Here is a 19,635-nt window from a genome sequence, read left to right as displayed (position 1 = left end):
TATATAGATATAATATAGAAGATATAATCCTTAATTCTCTGATTTTATTGATTTTTTAAAACATAGATCTTAATTCAAAAAAAAAAAAAATATATATATATATATATAGATATAATATAGAAGATGGATACATGATATATAGATTATAAGCAAAGCAAAGCAAAGCAAAACCAAGGATACAGAAAAAACCCTAAATGGCCCCATGGCAAAATAAAGTACTAGTCGTCTTATTCCATTTATACATAAACACAAACATTGCATCATCACACTCGCTATTCCTCCTTCTTGGCTACTTTGCCAGATCCAACCACGAACTGCTTAGTCTCTTGAGCGATCTCCACCAGCGTTTCTCCAATCGCCTGTAAAACGCCCTCTTCCCCTCCCTTGTCCATTACATCAATATCATCTTCCCCTTTCTTCATCATTAATCCCTCTCCCTGTTTTCAATATTAATATTCACAATCAAATAAAGGAATCCGGCCTTTCCATTATTACAATTTCGATAGTACTTTTTTCTTTACCTTTCCTTCATCACCACCACCAACACCAACACCACCACCAACTTTCTTCTTCATTCCCAATTCTCTATCCGCCTCTGCTTTCTTCCTCGCAGTATACTCAGCTAAACTCTCCTCCGCACTAACCACAGCATCTTTTGCGTTCACAATTTTCTCACCCACGAAACCGGTCACCGTATCTTTCGCTGCACCCGTCTTTTCTCCAACATATCCAGCAACTCCACCTACTGCACCCGCAGCCGCCTTTGTAGCCGCCACAGTCTTCTCGGTTGTGAAATTCGCAACCCCCCATCCAGCTACCACCGCCTTGTCTTTTACATCTACCGCCACTTTCCCTGTATACCCAACGGTCGTTTTTCCAGCCTCCACCGCCATGTCTTTTGCTGCCACCGCCTTCTCCCCCACGTATCCACCGATTTTCTGAACTGTCCCCACGGTTGCACCTTTCACTTTTTCCGCTGAAGAAGGCACTACTGCTTCCGATGTGACAACCTTCTCCTTTGCCTGTATGTATCATATATAATTGTTCAAATTCACTCAATTCAAAAACAGGAGAATATAATATAATATAATTTCACCTGCTGTGCAGCGGCGGTGATTGTATCCTTAGCCTGTTTGGTCTTATCAGCTAGAGTATCCTTCACAGGTGTTGCCTTTTCGGTCAAGTATTGCGACGTTGTTTCAGCGCCTCGACCAATTGTGTTCTTCACTTGCTGATACTTCTCTCCAAGAACCTTAACCGCCTCCCCTGATTTTTGCTGGGCGTCTTGTTTTAGATTCGTAATCTCGTCGGGAGTTAGTCGATCTCCCTCCTCTTTGCTTTTGATATCTCGTTTTGGACGTTGGTCTTCTTGGGTCTGATCCCGGTCGAACCTGGATGGAATAGGTTTGACGGAGGTGGGATTTTTCGTGGGAACCTCGTTGAAAACGGCGACGGCAGGTGTATCATCGGAATGATCTCCTCCGGCGGCTTTCTCGGCAAGTGCACTGAAGTGAGCTACCTTCTGTGGAACTACTTCCCTATTGATCTGAACATCTTTCTCGTCGTTCGTAGCAGAACCCTTCCTAACTTGTTGATTTGAAGCCATATCGATCTTAATTTGTTTCTCTTACTTTCAGTTGTTGAAATCTTTGTATTTGTCTATGGAGTTCTCTATCGCAATATGGATATATACAGTGATTTAATATATAGTTTTAAATTAAAAATCCCCCCAAAAAACGAAAGATATTAATTACAAGTGACGTGGCAGAAGGAGAATGAGACATGTTTGGTCTCTATTTAACACCTCAACGCCACCGCTTAGGCCAAGTGCAATCCATGCAAAGCATCATCTATTTTGTGACTATCTACACTAATCGAGACTCTAGAGAGGTCTTTTTTTTTTTGACCGACTTAATATTATGCTATCATATTTTCAATAAATTAAACTATATAATAATTATATATAATTTTGTTTAAATGAGAGTCTCGTAAAAAAAATTAATATGTTTGGATGAGTGAAAATAATTTTGAATTGCAATTTAATTTATGTTTTAAGAAAATTTAAAATTATGATTCAATCTCAATTTGTATGCTTCCTTTAAAAAAAAAAAAAAAAAAATTAGTAAGTCTATTTTTTATTACTTTTAAATCTTTTAAATAAAAAAATATAATAATATAATTTTAATATATATTATTTAATTTATTAAATATGAATTTGACCTAAGTCATAACCAAATTAGGATGATGTTAAAAGATTTTTTAAGTTTTAACCTTTTTTTTAATAAAAATTTCGGTTTAACATTTAAATTTTACAAATTAAAAAAAAATAAAATATATCGGTTTGAAAATTTTAATTTTCTAAATTTAAAAATAAAATATAGTTAATTTTTTAAATTAATATATATATATATATATATTTAAAATGTTAACTTTTTAAATAAATAAAAGACATATATTTTAACCTCCTAAATTTAGAGAAAGAAAAATTATTAATTGAAAATTTTAATCATGTTTTAAATAATAAAATAATAAGTTATTTGGTTTGAAAAGACATAAAATAAAATAAAATTTAGAATTATAATTACAACTTAAAAATAATGAAAGTGTGAACTATAAAATTGCACTAAAATGTCTACCAAACATAATAATTAAAATTAGACATTCAAATTTCAATTTAAATTCTAATTCTAATATCAATTTCAGACTTACCAAATATAGAAAATATATGAAATTGATTTTTTTTTTTTTTTAGTTCTAATATTTATTAAAAAATAATAACAATAATAAGAAAAACTAAAATGTATAAATATGTTTAACAACGTAATTTTCTTTTCTTTTTTTTTTAAAAATCTATTATTATTGTTACATATTTTTCAAACATAATAGTTTAAAATATATATTAATAGAAGAAGGGACAATATCATTAAAAAAAATGATAAGAAATCTCTGGATACAAAAATGATTTCATTTCGAAGAAAAGTGACGTGACATAAGAGATAGAGGATAATACATATTATGGGCTTAAGTCAATCAACCCAACAACTTGACTTATTATAGATTCAATCCAACAACTTGACCCATTATAGATTCAACCCTCAACAACATGCGCCCATTAAATATCCAACCCAATCATCAATAGGTAATCAAAGTAACATCTTAAAAAATAAATGATAGATTATGTATTTGGTTTTTGAAAAACATATAAATTATTTATTTTGTAAATAAATTAAAATATGTGTATCCATAACTTAAATGCTAAAATATCCAAAAATATCAACATTTCATTAGTTTTAACTTTAATTTTATATTATTCTCAAAGACTCAATCTACATATCTATCTATTTCATTATTATCATTGATTTAGTTCTCTCTTTGCCTCTTAATAAAACTTCATACTATCGTAATTACAAGTTTTTGTTAAGAATCGGTTACATATTAAAGATTTTTTTGACACAATTATTAAAAAAGAGGACGTGTATTATTAAACGTTTTTTTAACATATTTGTTATTCTCTGTTTTAAACTGTTCTAAAAATTATTCGATTTTTAGTTTGGAAGATAAATAATTTTTATATTTGCCTATTGAAATTAAAGATATTATTTATTATGAAACATTTAAATGTTCTATAACTTAATTTTTCATGTAAAATTAAAAATTATAACTTAAAAAAATATAATTCATAGATCATATCAAAACATGGAGTCCCATTCATTTTAACTTCTTTAAATAATCTAGATTTAATCATATATTATGTTACTCACATTTTACATTACTTAATTCATTAACCAAAATAATAACATATCTTATATTTAAAACAAATAAATTATTTTATATCATTATATTTTAAAAGAATATTCAATAAAAAATTATTTAAATAAATTTGGTTTTATTTAAAAGTATTGGTAGGGTGATGATTTTGATGTGTTATTTTTTTTATAAAAAAAATTAAAAAAATTAATATATTATAATAAAATATAAGAAAAAATGTATTTTAGTTTTTAATTAATGAACTGAGTAAAGTGATTAATAAGGGTATAACTAAAGTATCGTTAGATTATGAGATTGTATTTAAAAAAAAAAACTCATTTTAATAGTTAACACATTTAAGTAAAAAAAATCTCTATAAATACTAAATTTTTACCTATTTAATTCATAAGTATTAAATAATTATTTTAAATAAATAAATTCAAAATAATTAAAATTAAAGCAAAATTAAAATAATTAATTAGGATAATTATTGTGATAATTAATCATAATTAAATTAAAATTAATATAAAGTCAAAATAAATAATTTGAAATAAATTGTATATTTATTTTATCCCAAAATTAATTAAGAGGGTTCAAATAAATAAATAATTTTAAACCAATGTTGTACAAATTTATCTCAAATTAATTATTTATAAAATCCCAAAAATATACAAAATAAATAAATAAATAAAAATTGACAAAATAAATACTTATGCCTATTTAAATATTTTGTAGGTTGAATATAAAGTAAAAAAGAGTGAAAAAAAAATCAATATCAAACAATTCTAAAGCTGAAAAATGAATGTGATTTAGTGTAACCGAAAATAAAAGAAACGGTTGTAGCTATGGTTGTAGCTATGGATGGAAATGGGTATATGTATACCCGATTTCGGGTTCGAGTATTTTAAATCAAGATCGAAGTCGGGCATGGGGAGGGAGATAAGGTACTTCATAGGGTTTGGGGATAAGAAGTATGTGAAACTCAAATCTAATACTCGATTTTATTAATATTAAAATAAAAATAAAAATAATTAAGGATAATATGACTCTTCACAATCTTAATCATGACAAATAATATAATAAATACTATCATTTATTTTTTTTTAAAATGATAAACTTAACGAAAGTAAGTCCACGAATCAACATGGTATAACATGTGGGTAGGAGAGAGAAAATTTTCAAAATATCCCGAAACGTTTATTTCAAGTCCTAAAACGGTTTCATAATGTCTCGAAACGGTAATTTCGGGTCTCAAAACGGCCATTTTGGGACCAAAATATTTTTTTTCTCCTTAAATGAACGCTTTTGGGACGTGGAGACAACCTGGCAGGTCAGATCAGATTCGTGAACTTGCTTTCGTTGAGTTTATCATTCCTCTATTTTTTTATTCACACTCCACTCAACTTTATTTTATTTAATATTTAAATTTTTTTTTTATCTCTCATGAGTTAATACTCTTAATCTTCAATTCTTTTTCAATAATAAAATATTATTTCTATCCTCTTTTTTCGTCTTAAAAAACTTATTTTCTTTCTTCTCATTTTTCATCGTCTCTTTGATTTTTCTTCAACCTTATTACAAGTTTTTCCTTCAGTTATAGTAAAAATAAAGTTGTTATCTCTTCAACATCTATTAAGTAGGTAAGTAATTAGGTATGTTATTTATTTTTGTCTTCATCAACATTTTCAAAGTTATATTTTTCCATAAATCTCTACAATTATATAAATATTTAATCGGGTAATGGGGTACCCATTGGGGATCGTATAACTGATAAATTGGGGATAAATCGGGGATGGGGATATAAATAAATATACCCGTTAGGTTCGGGTTCAAAGTCGGATAGTAAAATGAAAATCGAGTTTAGGGATGAATGATTCACTACCTGACAGATAGGGTACCCATTGTCATACCTACTTGCAATAGACCAAGCAACCATTAGATGAGTGCACAAGCTTCATCCAACGGACATCAAACGCACGCATCACCCACTACAACAGAAGTTAAGAGCTTATGCGCAACACTAGATCAACTAATGCACACTCAACGTCGTTAGCACGAACGCAAACAGAACGCCCAAACACTAATGAATGAAGACAAAATGTTGCGTGCAGATGCGCGTTCGCGCTTTGGCCCAAAAATGTTGACGTTTCAACCTCAATTTGTCTTCTTCCTCGCGACGAACTAGATGAACATCGACCGAAACTTTTGATTTTTCAAATGTAAACTCGACTGATACTCAACCAAATCAAGTGATTCAAAAACTGAAATGATCACCATAACATGGCGATAATTTCTCCTACGATTATAGGTGCAATCATAACCTAATTGAATGAGAACGGCCGAATAAGGACAAAAGTCATTAATGACATTTTATCTCAAATTCGATCCACTTGATTATCTAACCGACTTTAGTAGGTTATAAATAACTTTCTTTGGCCAAGACGAAGGCAATGATTAGAATCATAAGCCTCTAATCCAAATTTCATGAGATTCGTCGTTAATATTTTCCAGTCTTTAAAAATTATGGAAATTTAGTGTAAAGATCTAATGATTGTTTATGAATCTACACAAAGCTTCATAAAGTTTTATAGTGTTCTCCAATTCACTATAAGCTTTAATTCAAATTGTAATTAAAGTTACATATTTAAATTGAAAATTTTGCATTTTTATTCGACTAGTCTTGAATATTGTTTGATTAAAAAATTAGCTACGGCTAAAATATTGTCGCTATTGGATTTTAGCGACAGTAAAAAGATCAATAACGACGGGAATTACCGTTAGTGTAGGCTTCTTTTTTACTAGTGTAGACAAAATTTTATAAAGTAGAGACCATTCTTTAACGTTATGAAAAAATTAGCTCGAAAGCTCTTTCCTAACTTATACCTAACTTATTAATCTATATAACAAATTTAAATATATTATAGATATTAAAATATTTATAATTATTAATACATATACCTAAAAAATTAATATTATGTCACAAATTTGAATATATTATATAAGTTAGGTATATGTTAATATCTATAATTGTACGCGCCCAAATTCGTCACCCTCTCCCTTTTTTCTAATAAAAGAATATTTTTAAAAACTTGTGTGTCGCTTTAAATTTCAAATAGCGTTTTTGGTGTTTTTTCCTTTTAAGTTCGTGTGTCCCTAAATCCACCCCCTTGGGGTTCGGGAAATGGGTTTGGATAAGTCAAAATTTGGACTGAGCCGTTAAAGGTATATAACAATATAGCATCGGTTTTCATTCCATAAAATCTCTTTTTAAATAAAACATTATTTAAGAAAAAGATTTGTGCAAAAATGCAGCTTTGGCGCTTGGGTTTTGGGATTTAAACATAAATCGGTGGTGTACGTGTAAAAACGCGAAAATACTATAGTTTTTATAAAGGGGGTTCGGTTTTTAGTTACATTCGAGAAAGGGCTTTCACACTATGTCACACTATGTCACACTATGTTCTCCGTGTCCATTAAAGAATGGTTTTATTTTTCAAAACAGTTTGGCTAGACAAAGGTTTATTTATAACATTTATTTTCAACTTATGAGTCTGGGGTCCTAGGTAAGGGTCAATACATAAAGCGTAAATAATTGTACAAAATTATTTATTAGGCGTACCTGAGTGTGAAGTAATATGCATTTTAGTGAGTACCTAGGAATATCAGAAAATGTCGTGTTAGTGTTTAGAAATAAACGCATAACGAAACTTTATTCAAAATATTTGTTTGGAAGACATCCCTGAAGTATTTGAAAATCATTTTCGTACATCGGGATTATTCAAAAATGCGTAAAGGGTCCCAAAATTACAAAAATAATTTTAGGTTTTGAAAAGAGGAACCAAACAAGCCATAGGACTAGAGTCCTAGGTTTGGGTCCGTTTTTATCGGTCGAGGACCGGTCTTAAGGTTTAGATGATCGGTCCTAAGTATCAATCATAGGTTAAAAACATTGGTCCTAGGTCCTTTAGGAAACTCGATCTTAAGTTTTGAAAAACTTTGTCCTAGGGTTGAAAACATTTATCATAGGGTTTTATAAAACTTGGTACTAGGTTAGAAACATCGGTCCTAGGGTTAGAAACATCGGTCCTTGGGTTCGTTCATAGGGTTAAAAACATCGGTCCTAGGCCGAAGAACATCGGTCATATGTGTTGGTCCTGCCTTAAGAACATCGGTCCTTGGCCTCGGTATTAGGCAAAATTCTATCGGTACTCGGTCTCGATCAGGATCGGAGGTGCTCGGTCCTGACTCTCGATCCTTGCTCAAGAACACCGATCATACAGAACTGAGGTGTTCTTGAATTGGTCAAGATTTGCAGGAGTTATAATATTTTATCTAGATCATGGAATCATGATCTGTAAGCTACAATTAATTCATATAATCATGAAGAACAAAAGCCCTAATATAAATAACGATTTCTTCATCTCTACAAAGATCAATTTTGAAAAATCATTTCTAGATCAAAATTTTGGATATTTCAAATTAGGCCATAACAAGGCCTTATTTTTGTTCCATTAGTTTTGAAATAATTAATATAGTTGAACACAACCAAAACAAGAACATCATTCAAGCATTAAAACAATTTTTGAAGATTGATCAAAATCCAAAAAAAATAAAAAATACAATTTGATCAAACATGATAAAAATGATGTTACAGTTGCTTGGAATTCATTATAACATATCAACAAACATGTATATCAACTAAATGGATCAACAAATTAATATTAAAACCAAGAACACAAAATTTTTGAAAATCAAGTTTACAAACTTTAATTTTCGAAATTCTTGATTTAGGTTGATTTGATTTAATCTCTTTCAACCAAAAGTTCATATATGATCTAGGAAATGATTCTATACAAAGAAATCACATGAACAAGCCCTAGAAAAGATCAAACACAATCAAAATAGAAAATTTGAAAACATTCAAATTTTCAATTACATGTCGAAATACAACGATTCTGGATTCATACCAACAGTTGGAGAACACTCCTTGGGTGTGTTGGAAGCCATCCAGAAGCCTGGATCGAAGTAGGAGTCGTCAGAGATGATTTTGACAAAAACTAGTTTTGGCCAGATTTTGATCATTTCGATTCAGAGTGTTGTATGATGTAATTGGTTAATGTTCTTGATTTATATGCTTCACCAAGCGAGGGGAGGTATTTATACTGTAGGGAGTCGGTTGTGGAAGTCGAATTCAAGTTGGAATTAGCTTTCCAACAAGATTATCCCCTAATCCGTAGAAGCCTTATTTATCTATGGAGGTATAAGGTTTCTGGATAATGGCGTCTTGTAGGCGAGACTGAGGGGAGCACGTGGCCGAAATTTTAGCGGATAAGGACGTCCGTGGCGTGAGCTATTATTTCTGGAATAATCGCATCGCCAAGTCGCATTTCCGGCGAGCTCCAAGTTCAAGAGAGGAAGACGGTAGACACGACGCTATTTCGGGTGACGGAACACCGAGTTCCATTGGAGTTTCGTCTGCGCTTAGCTCGTTTGACTAACGGGGTTAGTCCGTCCTGTTAGTTGATCGGGTGAGGTAGGCGCACGTGGGTTCTGCTACAACAGGTTGTGTGGCGCGTTCTGGGATGTTGGATGAGCCTTGGGCGCTCATTTGATGGTTCAGGATCCTTCCGTAAAGATTAAAAATAATTTATGCCAGATTTATATTTTTTTATTTAAAAAGTTATTAAAATTTGATTTTTAATTTCTTGCAAAAAAAAAAAAATCTTATCGCAAAAAATTATAATTTTTTTTATCAACATAATAACAATTATGTTCATATTTTATTTTACTTTTTGAAATTTGGAGTATTTTATTTAATTGTTTTAAGTCACAAATTAAACATAATTTATGATTAAATCACAATTAAATATTTTTAATTTTTTTGGCTTAACTTGGGTAAAATAAATACAATATTTTAACCTCAAATTATTTTTAATTTTCGAATAATTTTTAATTTAATTATTCCTTTAAGTTATTTTGAATTAATAAATTTAAAATATTATTTAAAATTATCTTAAATTAGGATGGGTCAAAATTACATTTCTACAATAATATTAATTATAAATTTAAATTATTTATTTATTTAACTGAAAAATTAATTAAATACAAAATAATTTATTAAAAATAATTAAATAATAAAATAAATTAAAATTTGTTTAGTGTGTCCATTTTCTTAGATGTGTCAGTGAATTATAATAAATTATAAACTCATCTCTTAACTATTTTGTTTGTGTATAATAAAATTTTAATTATATTATAAATAATAAAATATAAATATATTATTAATAAATAATAACATAAATTTAAATAATTAATAAGAGAGAAAATGAAAAATCAGAAGAGGGGAAATAAATTATATTAAAGATGATATAGGTCTAATATTTATTTAAGATTAAAAAAAATGACAACTAAAAACTAATTAATCAAATTTGACTAATAAAATAAATTTAAATTTAATAATTAATATGTCAATTTTCTTAATTTGTTTAATAAATTATAATGAATTATTAATTAATCTCTTCAACGAAAGAGGTGAAAAATTAAATTATAGAGGATAGATTAAAAAAAATAGCATAGTAAAGAGATGATTTATGATATTTTATTGAAAAAGAATATTTGTTTAGACAATTTTCTTAATAATTTTATCGTTAAAAAGTTTAAGTTTATAAAATAAATAACAATATGTGTCTAAATGCACTAAACAATTGGTCTAAATATAAATATACGAAACCATTTTTTTTTTTTTTAACTCAAATGAAGTAATTTATATTATAATCAATGATTCGAATAACAATCTTATCACAGAACAATTATAAAAATATTTTACTTACCATCTTGTTTGATTGTATAATTAATGTTCGAAATCCTTATCTCTCTATTATTTATTATTATTTATGTACCTTTAAACATAAACATGTATAAACAAATATTCTTATCTTTTTTTTAATTATTATTATTATTATTTTTATAATTATTTTAACTATTTTAATTTACTGAAAAATAATAATTTTTAATTTTTTTTATTAATAATTCTATTATTATTAATGTTAAAATTTATAATAAAATAATGTTTAAACTATTATAATAAAATAATATTTAAACTATTAATTCTATCCTTATTAACAATTTTTTATATAATAAAATTAAATAACAAATTTATTATATAAAAAATATGTCAAATCTTTATTATTACTATTTTAATTTTATTATTATTAGTAGTATTTTATTATTAATAATAATATTATTATTATTAATATTTGTATTATTATTATTATTTTTATAATTATAATTATTACTATTATTAATTTATTAATTTTATTATTAAAATATTTATTATTAATATATTTATTAATTTTATTTTTATTATTATCACAAAAACGAGATATTTTTTTAATTATTATGATTATTTTATTATTATTATTATTTATTATAATTATAATATTATTTTATTAATTTTCTCACATTTTTCTGTTGAGTATATTTTATTTATATTTTATTAAATACAAACAATTATTTATTATTATTATTATTACCATTATTATTATTATTTTTTATTATATTATTATTTTTATTATTTTCAATTGTTATTATTATTAATACTGTTACTATTATTAATATTTTATTACTATTTATTAATATTAAAACAAATAATAAATATTTGATGTTATAATTTTTTATATCATAGGTTGTAGAGTATTTTTATAAATTTATATTTTATCGAATTTTTAAAATATAATATATAAAATAATTTACAAATCATTTATCTTTAATTTATTATTATTATTATTATTATTATTATTGTTTATAACAATATAATAAAACAAATAATAAACATTTCATTTCATGTTATAATGTTTCAAACTTAAATTATTATTAATAAAATAAAATTTATAAATATCTTAAATAAGATTTTTATATTTTAACTCTCCAATTTATTATATTTATTTGTATGTTATGTATTTTATTTTCACTTTATTTATTTATATGTATTTTTTAACTATATATTATTATTTTTTATTTAATTTTTACTTTTTAAATTACAAAATAATTATAATATTTGTTGTATATTTTGAATTATATAAATATAATTAATATTTTTGTAAAATAGTGAAATTAGTTTTATTAAAAACTTTTAGAATAATTATTTATGATATTTCATATTTTATTAATAATTCTATCATTATAAAATTTTCAAATGTTAATATTTAAAAAATATTTTTTTTTAATTAATTTAATTTATTAACATTTTTAATAAAAAGTAAATAAATATCAATTTATTATATAAAAAGTAAATTACTATTTTAATTTTATTATTATTATTAATAGTTTTATTATTATTAATTATAATATTATTAATAATAATAATATTATTATTATAAATATTATTTTTATAATAATTATTATAACTATCATTAATTTTATTAATTTAATTATTAAAATAATAATTATTAATATTTTATTTATTTATTAATTTAATATGTATTATTATTAAAAAAAACAAGCTATTTTATGATTATTATTATTATTTTTATTATTACTATTATTATTATTAATTTTTTATTTTATTATTATTATTGTCATTATTACTATTATTAACATTAATATTTTATTCTTATTTATTCTTATTATTACTATAAAACAAATTTATTTAAAATATTCAAAAGACTTATTTTTTTATTTGGAATGTAAATTTTTTATTTAATAACTAATTTATTTATTACATATTTTAAAGTTTAAAACAAATTTATTTAAAATATTCAAAAGACTTATTTTTTTATTTGGAATGTAAATTTTTTATTTAATAACTAATTTATTTATTACATATTTTAAAGTTTAAGAGCTAGATGTACGAGAATCAATTGTACTATTATATTATTATATTAGTTTTAAAAATTTATATTTTATCAAACTTTGTAAATTATAATATATAATATAATTTAAAAATCCTTTATCTTCAATTTATTATTAATATTAATAAATTTTATTTAATTATTATTTATTTTATTTAGATTATTAATAATAATAATAATAATATAATAAAACAAATAATAAATATTTGATATTATAATTTTTCAAACTTAAATTATTATTAATAAAATAAAATTTATAAATATCTTAAATAAATAAGATTTTTATATTTTAACTCTTCAATTTATTATATTTATTTGTATGTTATGTATTTTATTTTCATTTTATTTATTTATATGTATTTTTTAACTTTATATTATTATTTATTTATTTAATTTTTACTTTTTAAATTACAAAATAATTATAATATTTGTTATATATTTTGAATTATATAAATACAATTAATAATTTTTTTTTTTGTAAAATAGTGAAATTAATTTTATTAAAAACTTTTAGAATAATTATTTATGATATTTCATATTTTATTAATAATTCTATCATTATAAAATTTTCAAATGTTAAAATTTAAAAAATATTTTTTTAAATTAATTTAATTTATTAACATTTTTAATAAAAAAATAAATAACAATTTTATTATATAAAAAATAAATTACTATTTTAATTTTATTATTATTATTAATAGTTTTATTATTATTAATTATAATATTATTAATAATTATAATATTATTATTATTAATATTTTTACAATAATTATTATAACTATCATTAATTTTATTAATTTAATTATTAAAATAATAATCATTAATATTTTATTTATTTATTAATTTTATTTTTATTATTATTAAAAAAACAAGCTATTTTATTATTATTATAATTATTTTTATTATTACTATTATTATTATTTTTTAATTTTATAGTTTATATTATTATTTTTTATTTATTTTAATAAATTACAAAATAATTATAATATTTGTTTTACATTTATATTATATACAATTTCGAATTATATATACCCTTGTCATTTTTTTGAATAGTGAAATTAATTTTATTATAAAATTTTTGAATAATTATTTATTATATTTTTTTTATAAGTTTTATTAATAATTATATCATTACTAATTTATTAATATTAAAAATTTTAAACTAATATAATTTATTAACATTTTAATATAACAAAATTAAATATTATTTTTATTATATAAAATATAAATAACGTTTTTACTATGTCAAATCATTATTATTATTATTATTTTAATTTTATTATTATTATTAATAATAATTTATTATTAGTAATGTTATTATTAATAATTTTTATATTATTATTATTATTATTTTTAGAATTATTTTTATAAATAATATTATTACTAATTTTATTTATGGTAATTAATTAAATTATTAGTAATATTGTTATTTATTATTTTTATTTTTATTATAAAAACAAGCTAATTTTTTATTATTATTTATTATTATTTTTAATATTATTTTATTATTATTATTAATTTATTATTTATTATTTGAATTGTATCATTTCTCTGAAAAATATTAATAAATAAATTAAATAAATAAAAAATATCAAATAATAATAATAAATAATTAATAGTTATGGTAATAATTATAAAATAATAAATATTTACATTATTATAATAAACAAGTTATGTATAATAATTAAAATTTACAGTATTATTAATAAAAATAAAATTATACTTTTACGGTTAATTATATAGATTTATTTTTTACTTTAATTTTTTAAATTTAAAATATTTGAATTAAATAAATAAAAAAGTTACAACTTTCTTAAAACAATTTTACATCCTAAATTTTGGTCAAATATATTATATATCTTTTGTTTTTTTCTGTAAATTTGTTAAATATATATGTATATATTAAAATAACCTATTATATATATTTTTAACATTTTAATTTATTCTTATACTAATTTAAAACTTAGTATTCTGTCAATTTGGTAAATATATATGTATATATTAAAATAACCTATTATATATATTTTTAACATTTTAATTTATTCTTATCTAATTTAAACTTATTATAAAACTAAGTTTTTTCATTAAAAAAAATTAACATAAAAATGTTCAGTATATAAAAAAAAAATACATTCTTTTTTTTTATAAGCACTTAGCTTAGGGCTAATACAAAACCCCTAATACAATATATCTGTCCAAACTCCTGAAATTTCTTTCTCTCTTCACTTACGCCTTCTACTACCTCTGTCAGTCATCAATGGCGGCTGCTGCATCCTTCTCTCCCTCTGTGGCTGCATCTTCATCCTCGTCTATTACTTCATCCAAAACCGTAAAGCAGGCTCTAGGTTTCAATCTAGGCTTCCTTTCTTCTTCCTCTTCGAGGAATGCATTCCGCTCTCTCAGAGCTCTTGCTTTTCCCTCCAACGTAGCTGGTTCAGCTCTCGGAGCTCGCATGGTATCCAGTCCGGCTATCAAGACGCTTCCTTCGCTCGACTTCGAGACATCCGTCTTCAAGAAAGAGAAAGTGACACTTGCCGGAAACGATGAGGTAACATTTTGTCTTAACTCACATTTCATCAAGGAAATGCCTCGGATTTAGGTTTATATTAGATCTTGTGGATTGCAGTTTATTGTAAGAGGAGGGAGGGATCTGTTCCCCTTGCTTCCGGAGGCATTCAAAGGCATTAAACAAATTGGTGTAATTGGTTGGGGATCACAGGTAAGATTTGCAATATTCATGAGTAATCAATAGTTCATGCTTATATCTCTGTGATGATAATGATAAATATCTATTGTTTGCCTTAGGGTCCAGCTCAAGCTCAGAATCTTAGAGATTCACTTCAAGAAGCAAAATCAGATATTGTTGTCAAAGTGAGTCTCCACCTATCATATCCACCTTTAAATTTGTTCATACAACTGTTATATATAATCCGTTCTATTTATTATGAATACAGGTTGGTCTGAGGAAGGGATCTAGCTCATTTGCTGAGGCTAGAGCTTCTGGTTTCTCTGAAGAGAATGGAACCTTGGGTGACATCTGGGAGACTGTATCAGGCAGTGATTTGGTGCTTCTTCTGATTTCTGATGCTGCCCAGGTTTGTTTCTTACTAGTATATTCTATCATTGCCACAAAATTTATCATTTATTATCTTTTCCATTGTTTAATTGACTATATGCTTTACAGGCTGACAATTTCGAGCAAATATTCTCCCACATGAAGCCGAACAGTATACTTGGACTTTCCCATGGGTTTCTTCTAGGTCACTTGCAGTCAATTGATCTTGATTTCCCCAAGAACATCAGTGTTATAGCTGTATGCCCAAAAGGAATGGGTCCATCAGTGAGGAGACTCTATGTTCAAGGAAAGGAAGTCAATGGAGCTGGAATAAATTCCAGTTTTGCTGTCCATCAGGTAGTTCCTTTCTATATGATGACATATTTTTTAAGCTTGTATTTATAATCTTAACGGTGTTATTGGTGGTCTGTTCAGGATGTTGATGGTAGAGCCACAAATGTCGCCTTAGGATGGTCAGTGGCTTTGGGTTCACCATTTACCTTTGCTACCACACTGGAGCAGGAATACAAGAGTGACATTTTTGGCGAAAGAGGTGAGCGCTTCTTCATTTTGTTTGTTTGTTAAATTACTCAATTGCCCAACTAACCCCACACTTGCTGCTTGATTGTTATATTTTAGGCATTTTACTTGGTGCTGTACATGGGATTGTGGAGACCTTGTTTAGAAGGTATACGGAGAATGGGATGGATGAAGATTCGGCATACAAGAATACTGTTGAGTGCATAACAGGGATTATTTCGAAGACCATATCAACTCAGGTTAGTGAATTGACTAATTCTTTACCTTGTGAAGATATACTGTTTATATCATGTTCTCTTATTATGTATGTCTGTTTTTGTCCTTTCAACAGGGGATGATTGCTTTGTACAATTCCCTCTCAGATGAGGGGAAGAAGGAGTTTGAAGCTGCATACAGTGCTTCATTCTATCCCTGTATGGATATACTATATGAATGCTATGAAGATGTTGCTAGTGGCAGTGAGATTCGAAGCGTTGTATTGGCTGGAAGGCGCTTTTATGTATGTAACTTTGTGTCCGCAGCATTTTTTATATATTTATTTTGGAATTTGAGTTGTGGGCGGTTTTCTATAAGCATATTTTGGCTGGTGTAGGAAAAAGAGGGTTTGGCTGCTTTCCCCATGGGTAATATTGATCAAACCCGAATGTGGATAGTAGGTGAACGCGTTCGAGCTTCACGTCCAGCAGGTGACCTCGGTCCTCTTCATCCCTTTACTGCAGGTGTCTATGTTGCCCTGATGATGGCCCAGGTCAGATGGAAAGCTTATTGTTTTTATGTATCTAGGTTTTGGATTAAATTTAGTTTGTTAATTTTCTTTTTCCTTTTCAAAACATACAGATTGAGGTTCTAAGGCAAAAGGGACATTCCTACTCGGAGATCATCAACGAAAGTGTAATCGAGGCTGTGGATTCTTTGAACCCTTTCATGCACGCACGTGGAGTCTCGTTTATGGTTGACAACTGCTCGACCACAGCTCGTCTAGGATCAAGAAAGTGGGCACCCAGATTTGACTACATTCTGACTCAACAGGCTTTGCCGGCTGTGGACAGCGGTGCTGAAATCAACAGAAATCTCATCAACAGCTTCTTTAAGGACGAAGTCCATGATGCCATGGAGATCTGTGCGAAGCTTAGACCTGTTGTTGATATCTCTGTGCCGGCCGATGCTGATTTCGTCCGTCCTGAACTGCGTCAAAAGGTTTAAATCTTAAGTTCAGTGGAGTTTTAGTGAGATTTTCAGTTGAGAGTTTTAGTACTAGCTTATTATAAGTTGTGGTTGGCGTTATTAATTGCAACGGGTATGAGTACTTGAATAATAACTTGTTAAATTTTTGGGCACAAGGTTTGTTAATCTGGTGACAACTTTGAATTATAATTCAATTGCTGCTTGATGTTGACAATAATAGTTCAGAACATTTGGTAAGACACATGCATAATGAGTATCTAATTAAACAAAGCCAATAATACTCTAGTAAAGATTGATCATTATAGGAAGTATAATATGTTGAGCTGTCTTCTTTCGAGCCAACGTCATCTACTCACTATGATTGTTCCTCTTTGTGTAAAATGTGTTTTTTCGGTGAGGATGCCCCCCCCATTTAGGACACATCAACCAAAAATTGACATATTTTCAGCACTCCTTGTCCCATGGTGTTGCACAAAATTTTGATAAACTTCTATTCTAAAATAGACATTGAAAAAACAATTGTATACATGTAAAAGCTTCCAAAAGTGCAGTCTGGCTTAATTACTCATTTTCAAACTAATAAAACAAAACCCATTAGGAAAGTCCTCATCTGAACATTTTCCAAGCTACGGCAAAGATATAATAATTTCCTAAACAAGGCATCTATGTGTCTGTCTGTCTATGATTCATTTCTATTTATAGAGCTTGCATGTAAAAAAGCAAAAGTATTCAAACAACAATTCATTACACTATTCTAAGAAGCATGAGTAGTTCCAAGAACATCATGAACCAGCACCAACTTCTTTGCTTGGCTTTGTTTTTTATTTTGACTACACTCGCTTCTCAAGCTGCATCTCGCTCTCTTAACGGTCATTCCACAATGCATAAGATGCATGAAAGATGGATGACAGAACAAGGGCGCGTTTACAAAGACGAAGCTGAAAAGGAGAAACGCTTCAGCATATTCAAAGATAACGTGGAGATGATAGAATCCTTCAACAGGGCCGCAAACAAGCCTTATAAAATGGGAATCAATCAGTTTGCAGACCTTACCAACCAAGAATTCAAGCTAAGGAATAAGTTCAAGAGTCACGTTTGCTCTGATACTACCTTGTTCAAATACCAAAACATTTCAGCTGTGCCCGCCACCATGGACTGGCGGAAGAAGGGTGCCGTCACCCCCATCAAGGACCAGGGACAATGCGGTAAGCATTAATTATAAATGAACTAATCTTTTGTTTTGTATAAAGAAATTTGATTTTTAACTTGTGGGCCGGGATATTGCACAGGTTGTTGTTGGGCTTTTTCTGCTGTAGCTGCGACCGAAGGAATCGCTCAGATAACAACGGGAAAGCTGATATCTTTGTCCGAACAAGAGCTTGTTGATTGTGATGTGAACGGACAGGATCAAGGCTGCAACGGGGGTCTCATGGACGACGCCTTCGAATTCATCCAAAGCAATGGGGGCCTGACCAGCGAATCCAACTACGTATACGATGGATCTGACGGGACTTGCAATAAGAAGAAGGAATCAAACCACGCAGCCACTATAACTGGCTACGAAGACGTGCCAGCCAACAGCGAAAGTTCACTAATGAAAGCTGTAGCCAATCAACCTGTCTCTGTAGCAATTGATGCTGGAGACTCTGATTTCCAATTCTACTCTAGCGGGGTCTTCACCGGTGAGTGTGGAACTGAGCTGGACCACGGGGTGACCGCGGTGGGGTATGGAACAACAGATGATGGAACCAAATACTGGATTGTGAAGAATTCGTGGGGAGAGAGCTGGGGAGAAGAAGGATACATAAGAATGCAGAGGGATATTGAAGCCAAGGAAGGTCTATGCGGTATTGCTATGCAGGCTTCCTATCCCACTGCTGCAGAGTAAGCAAATCATATCAAAATACCGACAAAATCATGAAGAAGATCATATATAATGTAAATCAAAGTGTCTTGTTTAAATCAAAATATATGTGCAGTTCTTACCATAATTTATGTATAAAATCTCTGTATACATAACATACTTGTCACCAATCCATGTATAAAAATCCATGTATAAAAAGTAGTTTCATTCATTAAAACCCAAGTACTCTTCTTATTGAAAGGCGAGATTTAAATGCAGAATGTACTCAAAATTATATAGATATATGTAATTATTATGTAATGATCTAGTAGATTTAGGTAGAAATCAATAGAAAATAGGAGATTGAGAAAAAAAATTACAAAAGCTCTGCGGGACTCTGTCTTGACCAATAGTGA

At 27.3% G+C, this 19,635-nt stretch overlaps 3 protein-coding genes across 3 annotated transcripts; 2 read left to right on the top strand and 1 right to left on the bottom strand.

The window, feature by feature from the left end:
• Positions 1–272: 272 nt before the first annotated feature.
• Positions 273–1,606, bottom strand: LOC124939489 (seed biotin-containing protein SBP65-like). Its single transcript, XM_047479961.1, has 3 exons — positions 1,097–1,606; positions 522–1,022; positions 273–437 (listed from the first exon to the last, which is right to left on the bottom strand). Exons 1-3 carry the CDS (start codon positions 1,604–1,606, stop codon positions 273–275), a joined length of 1,176 nt encoding a protein of 391 aa, XP_047335917.1.
• A 13,204-nt stretch (positions 1,607–14,810) lies between these two features.
• On the top strand, positions 14,811–17,615 carry LOC124937665 (ketol-acid reductoisomerase, chloroplastic-like). Its single transcript, XM_047477965.1, has 10 exons — positions 14,811–15,144; positions 15,223–15,315; positions 15,402–15,467; positions 15,551–15,691; positions 15,781–16,008; positions 16,087–16,204; positions 16,291–16,430; positions 16,523–16,690; positions 16,784–16,939; positions 17,029–17,615. Exons 1-10 carry the CDS (start codon positions 14,854–14,856, stop codon positions 17,392–17,394), a joined length of 1,767 nt encoding a protein of 588 aa, XP_047333921.1. The 5' UTR covers positions 14,811–14,853; the 3' UTR covers positions 17,395–17,615.
• Positions 17,616–18,160: 545 nt separating this feature from the next.
• Positions 18,161–19,402, top strand: LOC124937667 (senescence-specific cysteine protease SAG39-like). The gene is made up of 2 exons (XM_047477966.1): positions 18,161–18,581; positions 18,666–19,402. Exons 1-2 carry the CDS (start codon positions 18,161–18,163, stop codon positions 19,262–19,264), a joined length of 1,020 nt encoding a protein of 339 aa, XP_047333922.1. The 3' UTR covers positions 19,265–19,402.
• The last annotated feature ends 233 nt before the right edge of the window (positions 19,403–19,635 follow it).

The sequence above is a fragment of the Impatiens glandulifera genome, chromosome 5, assembly GCF_907164915.1.
Source record: "Impatiens glandulifera chromosome 5, dImpGla2.1, whole genome shotgun sequence".
NCBI classification, from domain to species: Eukaryota; Viridiplantae; Streptophyta; class Magnoliopsida; order Ericales; family Balsaminaceae; genus Impatiens; species Impatiens glandulifera.
Note: the sequence above shows the minus strand (reverse complement) of the source record. Positions and strands in the feature narration are given on the sequence as shown.

Bases quoted from the DNA above. Each gene is read 5' to 3' on its own strand.
- LOC124939489 (XM_047479961.1), bottom strand. From the start codon at position 1,606: ATGGCTTCAAATCAACAAGTTAGGAAGGGTTCTGCTACGAACGACGAG. The intron at 1,023-1,096 runs GTGAAATTATAT...TGATACATACAG, and splicing joins TCACCGCCGCTGCACAGCAG to GCAAAGGAGAAGGTTGTCAC. The intron at 438-521 runs GTAAAGAAAAAA...TATTGAAAACAG, and splicing joins GTGGTGGTGATGAAGGAAAG to GGAGAGGGATTAATGATGAA.
- LOC124937665 (XM_047477965.1), top strand. From the start codon at position 14,854: ATGGCGGCTGCTGCATCCTTCTCTCCCTCTGTGGCTGCATCTTCATCC. The intron at 15,145-15,222 runs GTAACATTTTGT...TGTGGATTGCAG, and splicing joins CACTTGCCGGAAACGATGAG to TTTATTGTAAGAGGAGGGAG. The intron at 16,940-17,028 runs GTCAGATGGAAA...CAAAACATACAG, and splicing joins TTGCCCTGATGATGGCCCAG to ATTGAGGTTCTAAGGCAAAA.
- LOC124937667 (XM_047477966.1), top strand. From the start codon at position 18,161: ATGAACCAGCACCAACTTCTTTGCTTGGCTTTGTTTTTTATTTTGACT. The intron at 18,582-18,665 runs GTAAGCATTAAT...GATATTGCACAG, and splicing joins CAAGGACCAGGGACAATGCG to GTTGTTGTTGGGCTTTTTCT.